Here is a 22,263-nt window from a genome sequence, read left to right as displayed (position 1 = left end):
CACCCGTCCCGGGTCGCACGGCCGCGCGGCTCCGAACCTGGGCGGCCGCGCCAGGGCTGGGGTGCGCCCGGGGCTGGGCGGCGGGCTCCCGGGCCGGGCGGGGGCGGGGACCCGGCCTCGCGTGCGGCGGCCGCGGGGGGCGCGCTCCGGCCGCCCCGCCCCTGCCCCTCCTCCCGCTCCGCCCGCGCTGGGGGCGGCCCGGCGGCGGCGGTGGCGCACGCTTCCTGCGGGCGCGGCCGCTGTGGGCGCGGAGCTGCGAGGCGGAGCCGGGCGGCCGAGCCGGAGCCCGCGAGCCGAGCGCGTCGGTGCAGCCGCCGGGCCGCGCCGCCGCCGAGCAGCCGCCCCGCCGCCGCCTCGGGAACAAAGGCGCCCGCCGCCGCCGCCGCCATGAAGCCCGGGCCGCCGCACCGCGCAGGGGCCGCCAGCGGGGCAGGCGCGGGGACCGGGGCCGCGGCCGGGCCCGGGGCCCGCGGGCTGCTCCTGCCGCCGCTGCTGCTGCTGCTGCTGGCGGGGCGCGCCGCGGGGGTGAGTGACGCGCGCCCGCCCTACCCCGGCCTCCGGGGGCCGCCCCCCGCGCGGGCGCCCGCCCCGCCCGGGACCCCCGCCCGGGACCCCCGCGGCGTCCCCCGGCTGCCTCCCTGCCCCTCCCCCACGGCCACCCGCACCCCTCCCCCGGGCGCCCCTCCTCCGCTCCCGGCCCCCGCGGGCGCTGCGCTGCCGGCATCGTGGGGGGAGGCCACCCCCGCCACCGGTCATCTTTTGGGGGCTCACTTCTCCTTCCTCCGGGACCCCTCCCCAGAGAAGCCGGGCGGCACCTGGAGCGCGGGTCGTCAGCTCTGTGCCCCCCACCGCCCAGTGGCTCCCTGGCCCGCCTGCCGCGGGCCGAGCGGGACCCCTGCCCCGGCCTGGGAAGCCGGGAAGGCCTGGCGGCGGCGGGCCGGGGGCGCGGGCCGCGCTGGGTGTGTCTTGGGCTGGAGTGAGCGCGGCTCCTGCCTCGTGGGTGTGCCCAGATCGCCGCCACTTTTAGGGAATCCGGTCGATCCCCCCGCTGGGGGAGGGGGTGCATTTGGTTCCTCCCTGGGTCGCTGCCGGACTCCGCCTGCCAGGACAGTGGGGGCCTGCGAGGGGGAGGTGGAGGGCGACTTGGTGAAGGTGACCTGAGGGGGCGAGTGAGGGTGACCCTGTTCGGTGCCGGTGTGTGCAGCCACCTCAGCGAGGGGCCCAGGGTCCTGTGGGTGTGTGCGGGTGAAGGATGGGAGCGCCACGGGGGGGGGGGCACCGTGCCTCCGTGTGTGGGGTCGTGTGAGGGGACCCATTGTGCGCGTTGTGTGCCAGTGCCCGCTGGGCCACTGTTGGCCATGGCCGCCGCCTGCAGGGCTGAGGGCGAGTAGGGGAAGACCTCAGGTGGGCGTGTGCCGGACCATGGGCGCGTGTGAGTGCACACTCGAGCGTGTGCATGCAGGTGCCTGCGTGACCCGGACGTGGGGCATGGACCCTGGGGGTCCCAGTGTGCGCAGGTAGAGGTGAGTGTATGTAGGAAGTGACCCCTGAGTGTCCCTTTGAGTGACCGCCGCAGCCATGCTTGGTCCCAGCTCCAGGGGAGAGCAGGAGGGAGAGGGAGGAAGGACCACCTCCCCTTTGAGGGACCGGGGTCCCAAGGGAGTTTCTGCACGGGCACAGGTGCAGATCCTGGGGACGTCTAAGTCCAGCCTCCTTGGCTGGTTCCAGGGGCTGTGCTGCCCCACCTTCCCCAGACTGAAAGGGACCCAGCCTGTCCTGCAGGGCCCTTCCTGCTGTGGGCCACACTCGGTGGGCAGGGCCCCCAGGTTGCCTCTTGGACTGCCAAGCCCCTGCTCAGCCTTCCCTATCTGGGGGCTGTCAGCCGGGGGAGGGGAGCGCTGAGTGCCCACCTGTGTGAGGCACCTGGTGGCCTGGGAGTCCCGAGTCCTCCCCTAGTGGGGTGAGGACAAGAGATCCCTGGGAGCGGTGGGGACCCAGCCTGTCCTAGCAGCTAGGGTCACTTTCTCAGCTACATTTCTGAAAGACCATCCTTAAAATCAAAGACTCAGAAATCACACAGCCTTGGGTTCAAATCCTGCTGCCACTGATTGATGGTGTAGTTTGGGCAAGTCATCTCATTTTTCTGAGCCTCAGTTTCCCCTCTGCGAAATGGGGCTAATAATACCCTCCTCAGAGGATGCAGATTAAATGAGATGACAGGTGGGCCCGTCCGTACACAGAGGGACTCAGTTACATGTTTGGAGTAGAAATGAATGAAAAGGGGCTCAGGACAAAATGCTTTAGACTTGGGGGCCAGGTGGGAGTCCAGAGCTGTGTGACGCTGGGACATCACTTCCTTTGCTGAATGACTGTTCCTCATCCGTAAAACAAGGCCGATAATTCACACCCCGAGGAAGGAGGGAATTAGGTGAGCGCATTGAAGGACCTGGTGCACAGTAGGCCCTCTGCAAGCAGGGTGCCCTGAATCTGAGGGCCTGGCTCGGACCCACTGTTGGGTGGCAGATCCGGCAGACCCCCAGGGGCTGCGCCTGGAGCCGAGATGGTGGGCTTGGCTGTGGGGAGAGAAGGGGCTGCGGCTCCAGCGAGGTGCTAGCGGCGGATGTCCCTCTGGGGGCCTCACGCCTTTCCTGGGGGGCAGGCAGTTGAGGTGGGGCCTCGCCCCTCTTGTCCTCATCTGGCCTGGTAGGAAAAGGGTCGATGGCTGGTGCATGGTTGCCAGGGTGCCACCCCAGAGCAAGAGGGCTCTGGCTGCAGCAGGACGGACTGAGCTTAGACCAGAAGAGTCCCAGCCAGGGAGGCTCCGGGAGCGGCCTTGGCAGGTAGGCAGTGGCTGCTCAGGGACGCAGGGGTAAGGGGACCCTGGTCCGCCCGCCAGCCGTCGAGGGAGTGGTGCGTGTGTGCAGCTTTCAGGGCGGGGACAGCAGGTCTCACTCATGCTGCAGGTGGTGAGTCGGGGTGTGTGTCCCCTGGCATCTCCTTTGGGGGTTCCCTCTCCTGACAGAGCAAGTGACCAGGACTCGGAGGGACATCTGCCTTCAGGGCCATCTCAGCTGCTGTACTTAAAACCCAGAAAGGGTTTGAATGTGGAGAATCTGGAAATTTTAGCTTTTGAAACATGTTCTTTTAAAAGTCCAGGGCTAGAAGGGATCTTAGGTGCCACTTAGTCTCGTGTGAATATGCCCAGTGACGGGAGTTCACTACTTTGTGGCTGTGTGACCTTGTGAAAATTACTTAACCTCTCTGTGTCTTAGTTTCCATTGCTATAAAAATGGGGAGAATAGGAGAATGAAAGGGGTTTATTTGGAAAGCTTTTTGGACATCGCCTGGCACATGCTAGGTGCTCAGCAAACATTGACTTCTTGTTCTGTTACAGAGTTGCCATTCTGTGGTTGGGAAGGTGGTAGGGGTGCGGAGTGGAAGGGTGGGAGGCTGTGTGTGTGTGGCGGGGGCGGGGGTCAATTAGGGAATTCTTTTGAAGCCTCACCCCCAGGCCTGGTGGTTCCTGCTCCCCCACCTCCCATTTCAATCATGGGGTCCCCGCGCTTCTCCCCTCCAGGCTACCCAAGCCTTGGGTCGCGGGAGTGAGACTGTCCTCACTATAAAAATGAAAAGCTAGGGTCCCCCGGCTGTGCCGGGCCAGGCTCTAAGGTGAGCCCCCCCCCTTCCAGCAGTTAGGGAACACACGGGGACACTGCAGGGGTCTCTGCCTGTTACCACCCAAGGCAGCAGGGCTCTGGGGACAGACGCAAGCTGTGTGGTTTCGGGTTAGGGATTTCTCTCTCTGTCTCAAGGTCGTCTTCTGTCAAATGGGGGCAGTAACAGTGTGAGCCTCGCAGGGGTGCGGAGACGAGGAACTGCGCTCCCGCAGGCTGTGCGCAGCCTGTCCTGCAGTGGGCGCTGGGGAGATGGGGCCTCTGCAGGAGGGAGCCTGGAGGGGGTCAGGGAGGGCTTCCTGGAGGAGGAGGGTTTGAGCTAAGCCAGGGACATGGTCCCCACATGACACTGAGCAAGCTGTAGCCTGCCTTGACCCTCAGCTCTTTTACCTGTCAGCTGGGGACAAAAACTTGGCTTATAAGCCCGTTATTGGGAGTGTGTGACAAAACACTAATGACAGAGTTGGGATTTGAACCCGCTGTCTGGGGAGCAGCACAATGCCTCCAGCTGTGAATTCAGCGTGTTTCTTCTTGTCCCCTCGTGCTGGGGGTTGGTATGAGACAGCTCTGCTGGAGAGAAAAGCAGTTTGGCCTTTTGAAAACAAATGGGTCTCCCCCCATGGATTGGGGTCTGGGGCCCCTGGGAGGCCAGTGGTGTGGGGCAGCACTGTGCTGGGCTCTGGAAAAGCCGGGCAGCAGCGGGGTGGCGGAGGGGGTCATGCTAAGGGGGAGAAGGAGGTCAAGACAGAGCTGTCCCCAGCAGCCATTGGCGCTGGGACGCTCCCTTAGAGTGGCTCGGGGAGAGGACGGGTCACCTAACTGGGGCTGCGGTAGGGCTCCTGAGGGCTGGAGCGGGTGAGCAAGCTGGGGTGAAATGCCATAAAGTCCTCCGAGGGCCCATCTCCCCCTGCCCCCCCCATCCCCCCCCATCCAGCAGGGGCTGAGGGCACAGTTTGGCGGGCAGGCGGGCAGGCTCCACACCTCTGAGGGTTTAGCAGTAGAGACAGCAGCTAATGCCCACTGACAGCCTGGCCCACCAAGCACTTTGTATGTATTGGCTTATTTAATCCTTATGATGATCTTTTGAGGTAGGGATTATTAGAACCCCAATTTTATAAATGAGGAAACTGAGGCACAGAGAGGTTAAGTAAGCTGCTGAAAGTCACACAGCCAGAAACTGACAGAGCTGGATTGAGCCAGGGCCTGGCAGGCTAATAGAACTGTGCTGCAGTCCTCATTCCACTCCCTCCTGCTGTGCGATCTTGGGCAAGTTACTTTACCTCTCTGGGCCTCCCTGCTGCCAACATTAAGCCGTGTTAGCTGCTGTTTAATAAGTGCCCGCTCTTGCCAGGCGAGTCCCGTGTCTTCTCTCATTTACTTCTTCCGTAGCCTTGGGGGACAGCGATGCAGATGGGGACGGGGCTCACCCAGGGCCCTTCCTGTACCTGCCGCCTCCTTGCAAGGCACTGTCATCTGTACAAGGGGCCACTTTGGGGGCCACCGGGAATGGATGGGGCGGGGAAGGGGGAGAGAGCTTTATAAACCGTCAGGAGATTGTGTGTGTGTGTGTGTGTGCGTGTGTGCTCACAGGGGCTCGTGTGCTCTTTGTGTGTGAGCGCGTGCGCTCATGCGGGGCCGCGTGTCTGGGTCATGTGGTCAGGGCACGGGAAAGGGGAAATGTGTGGAAGCTCAGGATGAGTGGGGTGTAGAAAGCCCTGGTCCCCCCGCCCCCGCGTCCCCCCCTCCCCGGCGTGCACAGGGTCCCTGCAGTGCTGGGGCTGGCTCTCTGCAGAGGTGTCGGCCTGCCTCTAACCTCCTCTGACCCTTGGAAAGTTGCGTGGAGCCTGACCCATGTCCCTGCTGCCCCAGCCCTGAGTCTTGGCCTCATGGCATCTAAGATTCTCTCCGGCCTAACAGTGACTGGGGACCAGAGAGGGAGCGTGACTCGGTGGGGGTCACCCAGCAGCCAGGCGTGGTGTCAGGGTGCTTTCTCCGTAGCCTGTGAGCACCCTGGGGCAGGCTCTGTGGCTGCCTGGTTTCTCACGGAACCCCCAGGGGCCCCTTTGCGCCCGGCCTGGCCCAGAATTGGGTTCCAGTGGGTGTGAGTGAATGAATGAGGGGATAAATGAATGAAGGAAGGAAGGAAGCCAGGGCTGTGAGCGCTGGAACCCAGGCCAGGGCTGTGTCCTGTCCTTTCCTGTGTGGGTGGGTTGGGGAACAGCGAGGCTGGCGTGTCCCCGTGGGCCGAGAGGCGCCAGGGGGGCGTATGGGGCGGGGCTGCGGTCTGAGGGTCTGAGCACCAAGACGCTGTCACCACCACGCCTGGGCGGGACAGGGCGCTGTGGCTCCGGGCTCTGGCCCAGCTGCCTGGAGCCCTGTGATTTTGTGTCTGTGGGGGCAGGGAGGGTGGCCGGAGCCAGCAGCTGCCCAGGATCCAGCCCCTCGTTCCCACCATCCCCCCAACTCCCACCCCAGCAGGAGCGGGGGCTGGGCTGGTCCCGGACCACCTGGCTCGTCTCGCTGGCCCCTCCAGGCCTCTGTCCCCTGTAACATCCCGTCCTGGGGACATCGGGCTGGCTCCCAGGACATATTTGTTGGCTGCGCCCCCACCCCCACTGGCCTTGGCTCCCAGCCTCCCAGGATGCCAGGAGGCTGGCGGGGTAGCCTTCACTTCACTCCACTTCCGGCCCCCTCCCCAGAGCTGCCCTGGCCAGAGGGGCGGCCGCTCCCCTCCCCCACCGGCCAGGCCCAGCCTCAGCGCCAAACAGGAAGCTGTGATTACAGGGGGAGTCTGAGCGAGGCCGAGGGCCCAGCAGTGGGGGTGGGGGTGGCCCAGACAAACGGTCTGCCGTCCCCCTACCTGGCCGCTGCGGGTGGAGGGCAGGGAACGCTGAGCTGGCCTATCACACGGGTGGAGAGGGTGCCACCACCCCCACTGTCCCAGCCCGGGGGGGGGGCACCCAGGCCCTGGGGCTCAGTCTGTTTTGGGGTCTGCAGGCCTGAGGGTGCCGCTTGAAGTAGTAGGAGCAGGACCCTGGAGCCAGCTGGTCCAGGGTTGCTCTGTGACCTTGGCAGATTCACGCACCCTCTCTGAGCCTCAGTCTCCTTTTCTTTAATGGGCCTCCGGGTTGTTTGAGAATAAATAATAAGAAGTAAATGATGAAGTGACTAAGGCGTGGGCTGCTCCTGCGCATGCTGGCGCCTCCCGTTTCCCTGCTTGGCTTCTGCTCTTTTCCTGTCCCTCTCTTGGTCTTACCGAAGAATTGCTTTTTGGGAGTGGGGGGTTTTCCCTTGGAGAGTGTGGGAACCCAGTTTGAACTGAAGGAGAACCCCGGGGGTGAGGACTACCCTTAGAGGGAGAACAGGGGCTGAGACTCCCCGCTGGAGCAGGCAGGATTTAAGTCAGATTAGAGGAAGCACTTTCTAGTGCCTCATGGTGCTGAGTTTCGGGGAATTTGGTTCCCCAGAGCCGTTGGGCAGCCTGCAGGCCGGTCTGGAGGCAGAGGGCAAGACTTGACCTCTCTAGGCCCTTCCAGTCCTAGAACACCAGGGAGGCCTTGTTATTTGCAGCATGAGCCCAGGACGTGGCGACACTCCAGCCCTGGCCGGGGTAGGGCTGGGGACATTTACTCAGGACCTCAGGGCTGGGAGAGCCCTAGGGAGCCGGTCCACCCCAGAGCCTGACATCCCATAGGCGATGGCCCAGAGGCAGCCTGGGGCCTTGCATGGCTTGGGCTGGTTCTCCAGCCTTAGATGGTCTCATTCCAGTGCTCTCAGATGGGGGTGGCACTCCCCCTACTCAGAAGGCTCAGAGATGTTAAGCCACCTGCCAAAGCTCAGCAGGCAGGAACTGGTGGAGCCTGGTGTTCATTTGCCACTTCTGCAGAGCTCGGTCTGCCCCGTTGTTGATCTTGTCATTGCACCCCTTCAGGACCAGCGTTTTCTGGGGTGGGCCATGAGCTTCTCAGCTGCCAGCAGTGTTGATTCACCCTGGGGTCAGCTTTGGCCCAAGCACCCCTAGAGCAGTGGTCCCCAACATTTTTGGCACCAGGGACCATTTTCATGGAAACGATTCTTCCACGGACCTGGGGGGGGTGGTTTTAGGATGATCCAAGTGCATTACATGTATTGTGTGCTTTATTTCTATTATTATTACATTGTAATATATAATGAAATAATTATGCAACTCACCATAGGTTGGGAACCCTGCCCTAGAGCTTCCTGCACCCCTGTGTTGCCAGATAGACCCCCCATCCATCCTGCCTTCCCCCATCCCTGCCGCCAGCCCAGACTTTAATGAGGGTAATTTAGAATCAATCACCAGCAGGATCTGGGAAATCTAATTGCAGCAAACTGATTGCCAATTCGATTGTGGGCACCAGGGGCTGTGGGTGGCTTATTAGACCTGTCCCCTCCCTGGGCTGGGGCTTGGGGGACGCTGTGGGGACTGAGTAGGCTAGGCTCCTGGAGAGCGGGGTGGGCAGCAGGGCACTTTTGCTTTTTGGGTGCCCGGCGGAACCCATACACTGCTCCTGTCCCAGGCCCAGCAGGGTGTGGGTGACCGGGCAGTCTTTGCCCGTGTGGTCTGCCCCGTGTGGCCTGCCCCATGCTCACTGCCCCGTGTGGCCTGCCCCGTGTGGCCTGCCCCGTGCTCACTGCCCCCTTGGCCTGGCTGCCGGTGGGGTGGGGTGGGGTGTCTGCAGCTTCATCCTGCCTGGTTCCCGTCCTCAGGATGCTCCCTGCGTCAGGGAGGCAGACACCGGCACCAACGATGACAGTGACAATGACGGCCAGTACTTAGGAGTGCGAGCCAGGTACCAGGCCCGGTTCTCATGCTTACTGCGTTTTACCTCGCTTAATCCGCACCGTGACCCTCCTGCGAGGCTGGTGTTGTCACCCCATTTTACAGGTGGAGACACAGAGGAGCAGGGGTTGAGTGGCTTGCTCAAGGTGAGGCACTTAGAAGGGCCCTGTCCCCGGAGGCTGGGGGCTCCCCAAGGTGCTCGTTCAGGGACGTCGGTGGCCAAGGCAAACGCGCAGGAGCCTGTGCACAGGGGCCGTCTTTTGGTCGCCTTGTTCATCCAGGCACTTGTTGAGCGCCTACTGCGTGCGACCCTGAGCCAGGGGCTGCCAGTGGTCAGTGGGGTCGCGCGTGTGTTTCCTGGGCCTGTCCGGCGTGCCTTGCTTGGGGCGGTGTGTCTGCCAGGTTTCAGGGAGGCGCGGAAGGGAAGCGCTGAGGAGACCCTCCCCCCTCCCCCTCCCTGACGGGTCGAGTCCCTGCTCTGCCATTAGCAGTGAACTCGGCCAAGCGAGTCTGGACTCAGTTTCCTCTTCTGTGCAGTGGGGCTGGGGCTCCAACCCGTTAGGCCGTGGCGAGGAGGAGGGTCGGGAGGTGCAGCTGGTTAGAAGGAAGCTGCTGGGTGGCTACTTTTATTTTAATTATCCTGCTGTCCCCAAGAGGTCAAGTGATGGTGGCAGCCTTTTATCCCCGCGGGCCTCCACTTCCACATCTGTGAAATGGGGAAATGGGATGGGTGGCCCGGGGCCCCTTAGTCTCCACATTTGAGGAACTTTGATGTTAGAAGGACCCGAGGCCAGAGAGGACAAGGCTGGACACAGGGTGGCCGGGGGGGAAGTGGGGCAGGACAGCTGGGCTGGGGAGGATGGGGGGCCTGCTTCCTCCACGTGGCCTGCGCGTGGTTCCCCTTGGGCTGGGGTGGGAGGCGTCCGTCTCCCAGACTGCTGGGGCATGGCCGGTCAAGTCCAGGCCAACTGGGGGCTGGGCGGTGAGTCTGGTTTCCTGAGCAAAGAAGGAGCACTGGACAGGGAGTCCGGGACTGCGTCCTCACTCACACTCTGCTGCTGACCTGCCAGACGCTTTGGCCGTGGTTTACTGATGCCCCTCTGTGTCTGACCTGTGCTGGGAACTGGAGACCCCCAGGGGCTCAGCTTGGCCCCTGACCTCGGGAAGCTGTCAGCCGAGGGGGCTGGCACAGGAGAGGGGCCACGGCAACGAGTCAGGGAACCAGAGGCTGGTTTTGACTCTGGACTCAGGGAAGGCTCCGTGAGGGAGGCGGCCTTTGCACTAGCCCTTGCAGGAAGGTGGCGTTGACAGGCAGAGAGACCAGGGTGGACAAAGGCTCGGGCGCAGGAAAGGTCGTGGTATATTAGGGAACTACAGCTAGTTAAAGGCAGCGGTTCCCACTTGGGGAGGGTGGGGAGGGGAGCACCTCCTTTGGGGTGGAGGGGTTACTGCTGTAGGGGCGCTGTTTCTGATGAGAGTGTGTTTCATGCATTTAACAGACACTCACTGGGTACCTCCTGTGCCCCAGGTGTTCTGGGGCTGAACCCCACAAAACCTCAACATGGGAAGCCCCCATTGGCTCACAAGATGGGCTTTGAGTCCAAACCAAGGCATTTGGGCTCTGTCCTGCAGGTAGAGGGTGCGGTCTGTGAAATGGGGGCAGCTCTACTGCCCTGAGGAGGTGGCATGAGATGCCAGGAGCACGGATGTGACAATATTAGTTTCTGCCTGTTGAGTGCCTGCCACGTACAAGACACTCTGCCAAATGTCTCATGTATGAAACCTCAATCCTTACAATAACCTTATGAGGGAGATACCATTAGTATCTCAATTGTACAAAAGAGGAAATCAAGGCACAGAGAGGTTAAATAACTTATCCAAGGTCACAGAGCTGTGAATGGCCAAGTTGGGATTTGAACTCATGCAGTCTGGCTCCAGAGTCCAATCTAGTGCATAAGCACTGTTCCATGATGTCTCATGCATTGCAAACTGTAAAGTGTGGTGCCCTGGACAGGATGAAGTTAAGGTCAGCCAGGCCTTGCTAGGTACCTGAACTCATGTGGCTGTTGTCGGGAAGCCCATTCTCAGGCCTGGGGGCTCTTGACTTCCACATGCATCTGTTTTCCGCCACGTGTTTTCTGTCCATATTGGGCCATGGGCTGAGGCTAGCCCAGACTGCAGAAAGATCAGAGGACTGGAGATTATTTCAGCTGGAAGGGCCCTTGAAAATACTCCTGTCCAAGTTGCTCATTATCTCAAAGGGGAAACTGAAGCCAAAGCATAGACCTCAAGTTATAGTGAGTATCTTCTGAGATCCTGTAGTTCCACTTGCTTATTTTACATTTGGGATAATTGAAGCTCAGAGAGGTACATTGGCTTGCTCGAAGTAACACAGCAAGTTGGTGGCTGAGCTGGAACTAAGGACTAGTACTAGGAGTCTCCTGATTCCCGGGGCAGGGCATCATCCTCTGTGCCATGTTTCTTCCCTTTACCTGTCTCTGTTCTGCCCAGATGCAGGCCCCACTTCCAGGAAGCCTTCCCTGACCACCCCAGCTGTCCTATGCCCAGTACTCTCTATGCCAAATCATTTCCTGTCAATGCAGTTTACACACTTCTCTAGCGTCATCCCTTTGCCTCGTACGCTCCACACTGCCTCTAGCCAAGACCCTTGGCTGCTCCTTGAGCAGAGAACATACCATTGTCTCTTTTCTTCACGTCTACCCATGTGTTGTTCCTCTTCATGGACTATTTCTCTTCTTCAGTGAACTCTTATGCATCCTCCAAAACCCACACAGATGTTCCCTCCTCTGGGAATCCTTCACTGACTCCTCCTCCCAGCTCCCAAGCATAGGTGAGCCCCTCGTCAGCCCCTGCCTGCGTCTTCTAGATTCTCAGGCACTGCTCCTCTGCTACATGTTATGATGCTTTGCCAGGCCCAACTTTGTTACATTGCTTCATAGTATCTGGGTCCCTGCAGGGTTACATTGTTACTACCTTGGAGCCCTCCCTTGGATACATTGTCGCAGCTGCTAATCCCCCATTACATCATCTCCCTGCTCAACCCGTGCACACGATACTTTGTTTCTTTGCACAAATCCTGACATCGCTACATTGTTTCTTTTCCCTGCTGTCACACATCCTCAGTCTGTTTCACTTCTAGTTCTCCCTTGTTGTCACACCTTGTCCTTTCTCCCTAGTCTCCTGCTCATGTGCCCCCCAAGCTTGGGAGAAGGGAGTGAGTGTGGCAGTAGGGAGCAGTGGGTGAGGGGACGGAGTTTCCAGCCTCAGTTAGGGAGGAGGTGCGGGGCGGGGAAGGGTGTACCGCGTCCTTTTGGACTCCACCTTTCTGGCGAGTGGACCTGCTGTGGGCTTCTGGAGGCTCAGGATTGGTTATGGAGCGATCGCCCCCTGCCCGCCCTCCTCCTCCTTCCTCCATCTGCCCTCCTGCCCGCCTCTTCCTCAGCTGTCTTTGCTCACAGCCCTCTCCCTCCCTCCCTGCCCCCACCCTCCCCCTCCTCTCTCCCTCCCCTGCCCTGCTTCCCAGGAGGCCCCTGTCTCACTGGCTCCCTGGCTGATTGGAACCTCTCATCTCCCTGACTGTGACTCAGGGGCCAGGACCTGAGGACATCCCTGGGGGACAAGGGTCTCAAGGGGTGAGGGAGTAGTTAGGGCTGGGGCTAGAGGGATTCTTCTTTAGATCCTCACCCTCCTGGGCCCAGAACTCACAGTTTCCTTTGTCTGTCCCTCCAGAAGTGGCGTTTGGAGGGCAAAGAGTCACAGGAATCAGCCCCTCGTAGCTCTTCAGGGTCACTCAATGGTGAGGAGCAGAACAGCTCCCCCAGGACGGTGGCCCTTATGTGGTTTCTGGGAGCTGAGCCCTGGCTTGGCTGAATCCTGTTCTTAGGTGGGGAGCTGGGGGCTTGCAGGGACAATCTCAGATCCAGAAGGGGTTCCAGCTGTGTTGGAGGCATGGTCTGCAAGGCTGTGGGCAAAGGGCTGGGTTTGTGTGTGCGTGCACATGTGTGATGGCGTGTTGCATATCTGTACATCTGTGCAGATGAGCGGCTGGGTTTGTGTGTGCATGCACATGTGTGATGGCGTGTTGCATATCTGTACATCTGTGCAGATGAGCGGCTGGGTTTGTGTGTGCATGCACATGTGTGATGGTGTGTTGCATATCTGTACATCTGTGCAGGTGAGCGGCTGGGTTTGTGTGTGCATGCACATGTGTGCTGGTGTGTTGCATATCTGTACATCTGTGCAGGTGAGCAGCTGGGCTTGTGTGTGCATGCACATGTGTGCCGGTGTGTTGCTGCGTGTCTGTACATGTGTGCATCTGATGCATGGGGCCCTGGTGTCCGTGTAGGAAGGAGTGTTTGTGGCCTATGTGGGGGAATCAGGAGTCCCTCAACTGCTGTCCCTCTCCCTTTCTCAGCTACGACGTGGTGGGAGACTGTGGGTATTGGCAGCTCCTGAGAGATGGGAGAGGAAGTTGGGAGACACTGTGCCTACCTGGGGAGGGTCAGATGCACACCTGGAAATGTGCCCACATACAGACTCATTTGTGTACATGAAGGCGCACACGTGCCCTTGTTCTATGCATACAACTCAGAGACACAGACACACACAGTCCCCCATGTGCGCGTGTTCCACCACTTATACACATGCTCACACGAACACGCCAAGACCCACACAGGCATACGAGCCCACCCTGCACAACCCCTGCACACCGGGATGTACCTAGATACATGCCCAGAACCCCATGAATGTGCTTGGATGTGTGCGTTTACATGCCTGTGTACACACGCACATGCACATGCACACACACGCTGCTGGGGCTCTGAGCTACCAGGAATGTGTCTGTCCTTAATCCCAGCTCTTAATCCCAGGGTCTAGGAGCCCAGGCCAGAAGGGCAGCTGGTCATCTGGCCTCGCTCGAGTGATTAAGGCGGGGTGGGGGGCACAGGGCCTCAGAGCTTTGTCTTTGCCTGACCTCCAGGGACACTTCTCCACCAAAAACAAACAAAAAGACCAACCTTGGGTCCCTCCAGAGATTCAGTTATATGTAATTTACCAAGTCCTGGGTGCAGACAAGCTGGCGAGGGGGGAGGGGAGAGGGTGAGGCTGTGCGTCCCTGAGGAAAGTGACAGCTGGGCCAGAGAGGCAGGCCCTCCTCCTCCCTGGGTCAGGGTCTTCAGCACCGGAGCATCTGGGGACTCTGCTTCCCGGGGAGCCCTGCTTCTGGACAGAGCATTTCTGACGGAATGGGGAAACCATGCCCAGCCAGGAGATGCTGGGTGGGGCCCTGAGCAGGGAGGGGGTGGTGGCCAGGGACGCATGCCGGGTGGGGGAGCGTCCGCGAGGAGGCTGGCCTGGGCTGGCAGCGAAGGTGCTAGCTGCTGGGGAAACGCACGGGGCACTTTGGGTTGTCGCAGCTGTGGGGAGCAGCTGGCGCCTACCGGGCAGGCGTCGGGGCTGCCGGATGGTCGCGGGTCCAGACGGCCCCACTGGGGGAGCCCAGATGCGAGCGGTGCTGCTGTTGACAATGGCTGTTCCGTCGTGAGGTGTCGTGGAGGACGCTCCTGGTGGGAGGGGTCGGTGTGACCAGGGCTCAGAGGCGAGACGTCCCTGGCAGCTGTGGGAGGGGGTGGCATCCTGCACTGCTGGGCGCGGTGGGGGTGCACTGAGATTGTGCGCCCCTTCCCCAGCCCCTGCCTCCCTCACTTCCACGGTCAGATGGCTGTGTCTCCAAGGGGATGGCCGCCATACAGGGTGGCCGTAAGCCCGTGCGGCGGGCTTCTGCAGGCCGCACCCTGCGGTGCCCACAGGCTGCTGACTAGCTGTGGTCAGCGGCGGGGGGAGGAGGGGTGATGAGAGCTCTCTGTGGCCACAGAGGTGGCAGTCACCGCCCATGTCCTTGTCCTGGGGTTTGGGGACAGGACTGTGTTCTGGCCACGGCCCCTTCCTTGCCTCATGTCCACGTTTGAGCCCATCTTTCCAGCTCAGGCCCTTCTCCCACAAGCACTGTCCACTACAGAGCTTTGGTGGCTACACCATTTGGGACTCACTCACTCACTCACTCACTCATTCATTCATTCCCTAGGGGGCTGGGGCTGGTGGGCCACCAGGCCCCCTGGGCCGGCCGTGCCCTGGTGAGCTGCAGGGGAGGGGTTCTTGGGGAGGGTACCGAGCGGGTGTGGTTGGGGCCCCAGGGGCAGAAGCTGCCCGGGAGGCTCGGGGAGGGATTCTGGTGGGCAGCCTGGGTCTGCCGAGACCTGAGGGAGCTTGGGTGAGGGAAGCCACGTTCAAGTGTCACGTGAGGCTGGTCCCTGGGAGGCTGGTCGCTGGGCTGCAGGGCGGGTGGGGATGGCACACGGAGGCCTCCTGCCCTGGCGGGTGTTTGGGCTCCATCTGAGCTTGGAGTGAGAGCTCTGCCTTCGGGCCGAGGAGGGGCTGCCGGGACTCATGGCACCCGCTGGACCCGCAGGAGGCTGGGGGAGAGGCCGGGGAGGGGGACTGGAGCACTGGGCCTTTCTCTGGCTCCCTCCACCCCGTCACTGGGACTGCCCTGCCGGGCAGGGGTCCTTGTGGAGTTCTTTGTGGCCCCTGCCTGGCAGGGTGCACTGTCAGGTTCTGCCAGGTCGCCTCTTCCCTTCCTCGTGGCCACATGGGGGCCGGGGGCCAGGGAGGGGGAAGCCAAGGGGTGGGACTGGAGGCAGGGTAAGGGGCTTCAGGCTTCATACCTGAGTCCAGCCAGGTAGGGGTCAGGGGCAGGGGCTGCTGAACTGCCAGACAAAGGCCTGACAGCCCGAGCCCAGCCCCAGCCCTCAGGACAGAGGGCCTCCGCCTCTGCTCTGTGAGCACTGCCAGGGCCTTGGCGGCTGCCAGCTGTCCTGGGCAGAGGTTGGTGCCTGGGAGCCAGGTGGAGGTGGGCGGGTGGAGGGGTGGCCCCGGAGGTGGTGCAGGGGTGTCTCTCCTCAAGCCCGCCCCAGTCAGCCACGGGGAGCAGAGGACGCCTCACCACTGGGGCCGGGACACACTTCTGCCCCCTCCGCTGGCAGGGCCATATCCCCATGCCTCTTCCTGAGGGCAGCTGGGGCCAGCCGCAGGGACAGAGGGCTGGGTGGGGCGTCCCAGAACCGCTGAGGGCAGCAGCTGGAAACCTGAGGTGTGGGGGTGGAGGTGGCAGCCAGCCTCGGTCTGGAGTCACCTCCCTTCCCTCGGGTCCCTCTCAAGACTCTGCACTGAGCCTGCCCCCTTCCAACGGCCCACCTGACAGAGTGGCCTTTGACAAGCCCAAAAGAGGCCGTTGCCGAGCTGGCCCCTCCCGCTTGTGGTCTGCAGAGTAAATGTTTGCTGTCCAGAGGTGGGGGCTGCGGTGGCTTCACCTGGGGCTTGGTTGGACGATGCTCAAATTCGAGAGGAGGTGAGCAGGGACAAGGTGAGAGTGTTGTCAGGATAAGGAACACTGGGCTTCTCAGGAGGACCTGAATTTGAGTTTGAGCTCTTCTGTGTGACCCTGGGCAAGTATCTCACCCTCTCTGAGCCTCAGTCTCACATTCATTTTTTTTTAAAACAACACCTTCATTGACATATAGCTCACATATGATACAATTCACCAATCAAAAGTGTTTAATTCAGTGGTTTTTAGTATCTTTACATAGTTGTGCAGCCACCACCAATTTCAGAACATTTTTATCATCCCCAAAAGAAACCCTGCACTCATTAGCAGTCACTCCCTGTTTCTCCTTAACTCATCCTAGGCCATCATTCATCTATTCTCTGTCTTTATGGCTTTGCCCATGCTGGACATTTTATATAAATGTGATCACACCATATGTGGTCCTCTGTGACCAGTTTCTTCCACTTAACATATTTGCAAGGTCCGTCCACACTGTAGTGTTCATCGGGACTTCATTACTTTTTTTGCTGAGTAATTTTCCATTGTATGGACATACCGCATTTTACGTATCCACTCATCGGTTAATGGGCATTGGAGTGGTTTTAACCTTTTGGCTATTATGAATAATGCTGCTATATATATTTTTTGTATGTGGACGTATGTTTTCTTGAATGTATACCCCAGGAGTAGAATCACTGAGTCACACGGTGACTCTAACATTTCCAGGAGCCGCCAGCCTGTTTTCTGAAGCGGCTGGGCTGTTCCGCGTTCCCGCCGGTGTGTGCGGGCTCGGGGTCCCCTCGTGCCACCGAATCTGCAGTCTCGATCACATCCGTTCTTGCATCCATCCCGCTCCCAGGTACCTATAGAGCATCCGCACTCAACAGGGCAGGGTGCTCGCTGCAAAACTGGGAGGAGCGTCTGCGCCTTGAAGAGGGGCTCTAGGGGATTCAGTGGCACCGTGTCTGGAGGGGTCCCCGCCGGGCCTGGCACAGAGGAGGTGCTCCGTGGTGGGAGGTTTGGTTACCAATGAGGGGAGCTGGGTGGTCCGGAGCCACGGGGGCCGGGAGTGGAGGAAGGGAGGACAGAGTCTGTGCCCGCTGAGCGCCTACTGTGTGTGAGAGCTGGTGCTCCCGTCCCCATGACCCTCTGGGCTGTATCATTGTCCCACTTGCAGGCGGGGGGACGGAAGCCCAGGCCAGGCAGCTTGCCCTGGGTCACCGGGCTGAGAAGTAGTCAGGCTCTGGGCCGAGAGCCTTGTTTGGATCATCTCATTTAATCCTCCCAACACTTTTTGGTCAGTGCTGTTATTATGCCCACTTAGTAGGTGAAGAAACTGAGGCTCAGAGAGGTAGACTGACCTGCCCCGAGTTGCACAGCTGCTGCAGGCCAGTGCTGGGATTTGGAACCAAGTAGTCTAGATTCAGAGTTCCTGCTGTTTGCAAGGCCCTGCCTGTCTCCCAGGACTCGGGAGATGAGGGTGGGGTCTTGGGCGTCCATCTGCCCCTCCCTTTTCCAGCCCCACCCGCGTCCCACGCAGATCCTAGGGCACGTATGCCCTGGGCAGGACTCTGGGGGCTCTGCCAGCCCTTTCTCTGGTCTTTTTGTCTGGCTTCTTGCTCCATGCCTCAGTTTCCATCTGGGCGATGGTGGTGACTTCTAAGGCCACCGTGGCTCAGACCTTCTGAGTCTGGCTTGTTCTGCCCCTTGAAGTGGAGCAGCCCAGGAGCCCGTGGGACAGCTCCAGGCTGGGGGTGGGGAGTCGCATCTCCAGTGGGTGTGAGTTTGTGCTGGTTATAAATAACCCAGCACACAGGAGGGTGCGGGAAACCACAGCCCCAAGTCTTGGGAGGCTGGGCCTGGACACACACGTGCACGTACAGACAGGGACATTTCAGTTATGTGCGTGTGTGCTGTGTGTCCGCAGGGTGTATGCCGGGTGGGCTTTGGGGCGGGTGTCAGAGACTTGCAGTCTTCCCCGGCAGCTGGAAGGGTGGGGCCTGCCTCTAGCAGCGTCTGTTCAGTTTCCTGGGAGAGGCCGGGTCAGCCCAGCAGAGCCTGAGGGCTGGCGAGGTCCCTGGAGCCCCTCACCTGGCTCCAGGTGGCCCCAAGATTGGGCTGAGGATCCCTCTGTCCTGGGGGCCCCTCTCTGCTCCCCCAGCCCCTTCCCACCACCAGGCTCCCCTCCCTGGCCCAGTCCTGAGCTCCGGCCTGACTCTAGCTGAGCGCACTGACCTCTAGCAAGTCGCCTGGCCTTTCTGAGTCTGTGTAGTCAGGAGGCCCATTTCACCTGGCTCCTGAGATGAAATGATGTCAGTGGGGGCCTGGCGCTTAGTGGGTGCTCAGCGAGTGCTGCCTATCTCCCAGCCCAGGTCTGTCTGGTGGAGAAACGGCGGAATCGCAGGCTGCACTGGGAGCCTGCTGCTCTGCATGGTTTTGCATATAATTTGCATAAACATTTTATGACAAAATATGCTAGGATCAGTCTCAGTTTCTCTTCCCTCCTCCCAGCTCACTTGGAATCCTCCTGGCTGGAGTTTGGAAGGGCCAGAGAGAACACTTATCTATCCCCTTGGTTTTACACACAGGGAAACTGAGGCCCGGAGAAGAGCAGGGCCTGGCCCAGGATCCCATAGTGATTGGGGCAAGAGGTAGGCGGTGTGGGTCTGCAGGGGTGACCCAACCCACAGTATTCCCTGAACAAATATTGATGGAGGCTGACTGTGCGCAGAAATATTCCAGGCCCTGGAGATGGAGAAGTGACCATACAGACACAGTCACTGACCCCAGGAGTGGCTGGAGGGGAACACAGATATCCCTGTTCAACCAGGAAATAAACAAGCCAATTTCAGGCAGTGGTGAGCTATGAGGACCAGCCCGGTGTGGACAGACTAGCAGGGTAGGTGGAGAGGTCACTGGGTGGATTAGGTGGTCAGGGAGGTGAGCTTTGCGTAGGGACACAGTGTCACATCCCAGCACCTACTGACCACCTACCTGTCCGCTGCTAGGCACGTGGCAGCTGGTGTCTCATGTGTTGGGTGGGGATCGTTGCTCCGATTTCTCAGGAGGGCAAAGTGAGGCCCAGTGAGGTGAAGGGACTTGACCAGGTGCCCAGTTTAGAAGTGGGGAGCAAGGGCCGGAACACTTAACTCCACACTGGGCTGTTCCTTGGAGGCATTTGGGCCCCAGGGGTGGGTGGTTTTTGTTGCATCTGTTGGCAAAGATAGTCGTGGAGCCTGGATCCCACAAGCACCTGCTGGGAGCCACTGGGGTGGTGAGTGGGGCAGCTCACCTGAGCTGGGCCACCTGTCATGCGAGTGTGCCTTGTCCTCCATTTCTACCATTCCCATTCATTCAGTCAATCTGTCTGTCTCTGTGCTGGCCACTGCATCGGGGTGGGGTGGGGGTGGGCTCTGACCCCTGCTCTGCCCTTGAGGAGGAGCCTTTTCTTTGGGGAGACCGATAGGGGCTGGCAGTAGGCGTACGCTATGGTACAAAGAGCATAGTCCTTGGCATTCAGCTAATCCTGGGTTCAAATCCTGACCATGTTGCTGTGTGACTTTGGGCCAATTGCTTCGGCTCTCTGAACTTTGGTTTGCCCATGATAATCCCTTGCGGTAAGATATTTGTGAAGGGAAGTGAGGCAGTGTGCACAGAAAGAGCCTTGCACATAGCAGGGGCTCCCTCTGTGGGGGTCGTACCTGCCGTTCATGCTACGGGGCAGAATGGCCCCGGCCTCCTCCAGAAACACCCCCTTGGAACGAGAGTCATATCTCAAACTGGGACTCCTGCGTGCATCCTCAGGGTTTGGGAGTTCACTGAGCACAGGATTCAGAGTCAGCGAGGCCAGAGTTAAAATCCTGCTGGGCTCCCGCTGGTGGCCTAACAGCCTCAGTCTCATCTGTAAATGGGGACAGTGATATCTGCTTCCCAGGGGGCCAAGTGGGCTCAGTGACATCTGGTGGAAGGGGCCGACTGGGGTGATGGGAGCTAGGTTGGTGGGGCACCCCCTCGGTAAATGGCAGCACAGTGGAGGTACAGAGTCCCCAAGAAAGGACTTCCTAATTTGGACCAGGGAAGCGGTTGGCGTGAGTGTGACATTCACGCAGGCTCACAAGGGAGGCATTGTGTGAGCCCGAGGAGCTTCGTGAGGACGCAGCTCATGCGTAGAATAGAGCCTGGCACACAGTAGGTGCTTAACGAGTGGGAGCTGGCCAGGCGGAGAGGGTGGGGAAGGGTTTTCCAGCGACAGGAGTGGGCCCGAGAGCCCGTGTTCCCAGAGCCAGAAATGGGTATGTGTGGGAGGGGGTGGGCAGCTGGGGGGGCGGGGTGGGGGGCTGCTGGGTCTGGAACCTCGGTGGGTGGTCCTACTCTCAGCCTGGGGACAGGAATCAATGAGCAGTGTGAGTCGGGGTGACTGAGAGAGTGACACGACAGGGCAGGTGGCTGGGGCTGACGGGGTGGTGACGGAGGCGTGCCAGCCCCGAGTGGAGGAGGGGGCCTGGCTTTCCCAGGGTTGGGCCTTCTGCCCCATCCAGGCGAGGGGAGAGGCTGGTGGGTGAAGGCTGGCGGATGGGCGTCTGGGTGTCGTGGGTCCGCGTGGCTGGTGGCTGCCCAGTGGGCTGATGCCAGGGGAGGGAGGGCCGCCCCGCCAGCCCGTCTGCAGGGAGGCTCGTGGCTCCCTCAGAGGCATTTGTGTTCATTTCCTCTCTGCCCCCCAGCACCCCGCCCCCCTTCTTTGGAAGGTTCCTCACGAACATTCTCTCCAGAACGAAGGGGCCCTGGCCGAGGCGTTTCACAGACTAGAGAATGCCACCGATGGGGCCTCAGGAAGAATGTGCCCTTTTTAATAATAAAAGTGCCATAAGTTTATTGTAGAAAATTTGGAAAATAACAGAAATGTCCTGAGCAGAAATTAAGGCTGTCTGTGGTCCCACCACCCAGAGAGAGCCTCTGGGAACCTTTAGTATAATCCAGTGTTTAGAAATGCACTTTGGTGGTGAGTTCATTAAAACAGGATCAAGTTCTACATACTTTTTGTAACCTATTTTTTAAACTTAATGATGATACTAGAATTAATAGCCAGCATTTACTGAGCAGTCCGTTGAGGGGCAGGCACGCCCCGCCTCCTCCAGCGAGCCCCGGAAGGGGGGGTTCTTGCCAGTTAAAGCGCAGGCGGGGAGGGCAAGTCTGCCCAGTGCCACGTAGGTATTGGGACAGAACTGTCCACGCGTTCCTGCTGACAGCCCACACGGCATTGCCTCCTGGTGCATTTATTTTCCCATATCCTTAAATATTATTTGAAACCAGTAAAAAGCCTTCTATAATGCATTTACTTCTTTTAATAACCTAATTAGACAGTGTGGATTTTTGAAAACTCAGTTGCTGTTTGCTGCGTGATGTTCCATGTGACGGTTGTGCACTAACTTATTTAACTAGTCCCCCGCTGTTGGGCACCTAGGTTATTTCCACTTTTTCGTTCTGATGAATGACACTGCCTTGGCTCTCCTTGACATGAGGGCTGAATTCTTGGAAGCCCAGAGTGTGAGAATCTGAAAGGGCCTTGGATCACCAAGCCTGACTTCATTTCATAAGTGGGGGTCGTGCACTTATGGTCATGGAAATGCACAAGAGGGGGAAGAGGGCTTGCCTTTGGTCTTGGAGCTATGGCCTCCTGAGCCCGGGATGCTTCCTGCTCTCCTATCGGCTGGGTGGGGGCATGGATGGGGTTGGGGATGGTCTGGGAGGAAGACGGGAGCACAGGGCTGGAGGTGGCAGGAGACGCAGGCCTGGGCTGGGGAGGCCCCTGCTGCCAGGGTTCCCACTGCAGAGAAGGTTGCTGGGGTGCGATGTACCCCAAGGGGTGTCTGCTGCCCTCTGAGCTGCCCTTGTGGAGGAAGAGGGGGTAGGGACGGGGCGGCGAGAGGGCATGAGTGTGAGCGTAGGAGTGTGGGCAAGTGGGAGGGTGAGTGTCTGCCTGCGCTCGGCTGATTTTTCAGGGGGGGCCTGTTGAGGTCAGCTCGGGCCTTCTCTGCCCGTCCTCGCCCTGCTCCTCCCCCAGGCCCTCTGCTCCTGGGGACTGGGCTCTGTAGCCCCTTCCCCAGCAGGTGCAGTCCTCACGCCCGTCATCTCCAGCAGCAGGTGAGGTGGGGGTGCTGGGCCCTAGCCAGGGCAGCTGTGGACGGTGGGGGTGGGCACCGCGGCATCCCCCTCCCGGTCCAGGCTCTGCATTGTGTAGCCCCCTGGCTGTCCTGCTGCCCAGAGCCTGGCCCCAGCCCACATTCCTGCGGTGACGCTCCGGGTCTCCGGGGTGGAGCTGGTGAGCGTGAGGGGCACTGCGTTCTCACAGGACTGGGGGCCTTTTGGGGACAGAGCCTGCAGGG

At 60.1% G+C, this 22,263-nt stretch overlaps 1 protein-coding gene across 1 annotated transcript in view; it reads left to right on the top strand.

Moving 5' to 3' along the window:
• Positions 1-282: 282 nt before the first annotated feature.
• Positions 283-22,263, top strand: part of SDC3 (syndecan 3) — a 36,590-nt gene continuing 14,609 nt past the window's right edge. The window contains exon 1 of the mRNA XM_075995965.1: positions 283-525. Coding sequence (XP_075852080.1) covers positions 388-525 — 138 coding nt within the window. The 5' untranslated portion in view covers positions 283-387. The remainder of the gene's footprint in view (positions 526-22,263) is intronic.

This window comes from Microcebus murinus, chromosome 2, assembly GCF_040939455.1.
Source record: "Microcebus murinus isolate Inina chromosome 2, M.murinus_Inina_mat1.0, whole genome shotgun sequence".
Taxonomy (NCBI): domain Eukaryota; kingdom Metazoa; phylum Chordata; class Mammalia; order Primates; family Cheirogaleidae; genus Microcebus; species Microcebus murinus.
This window is presented reverse-complemented; position numbering and strand designations above follow the sequence as displayed.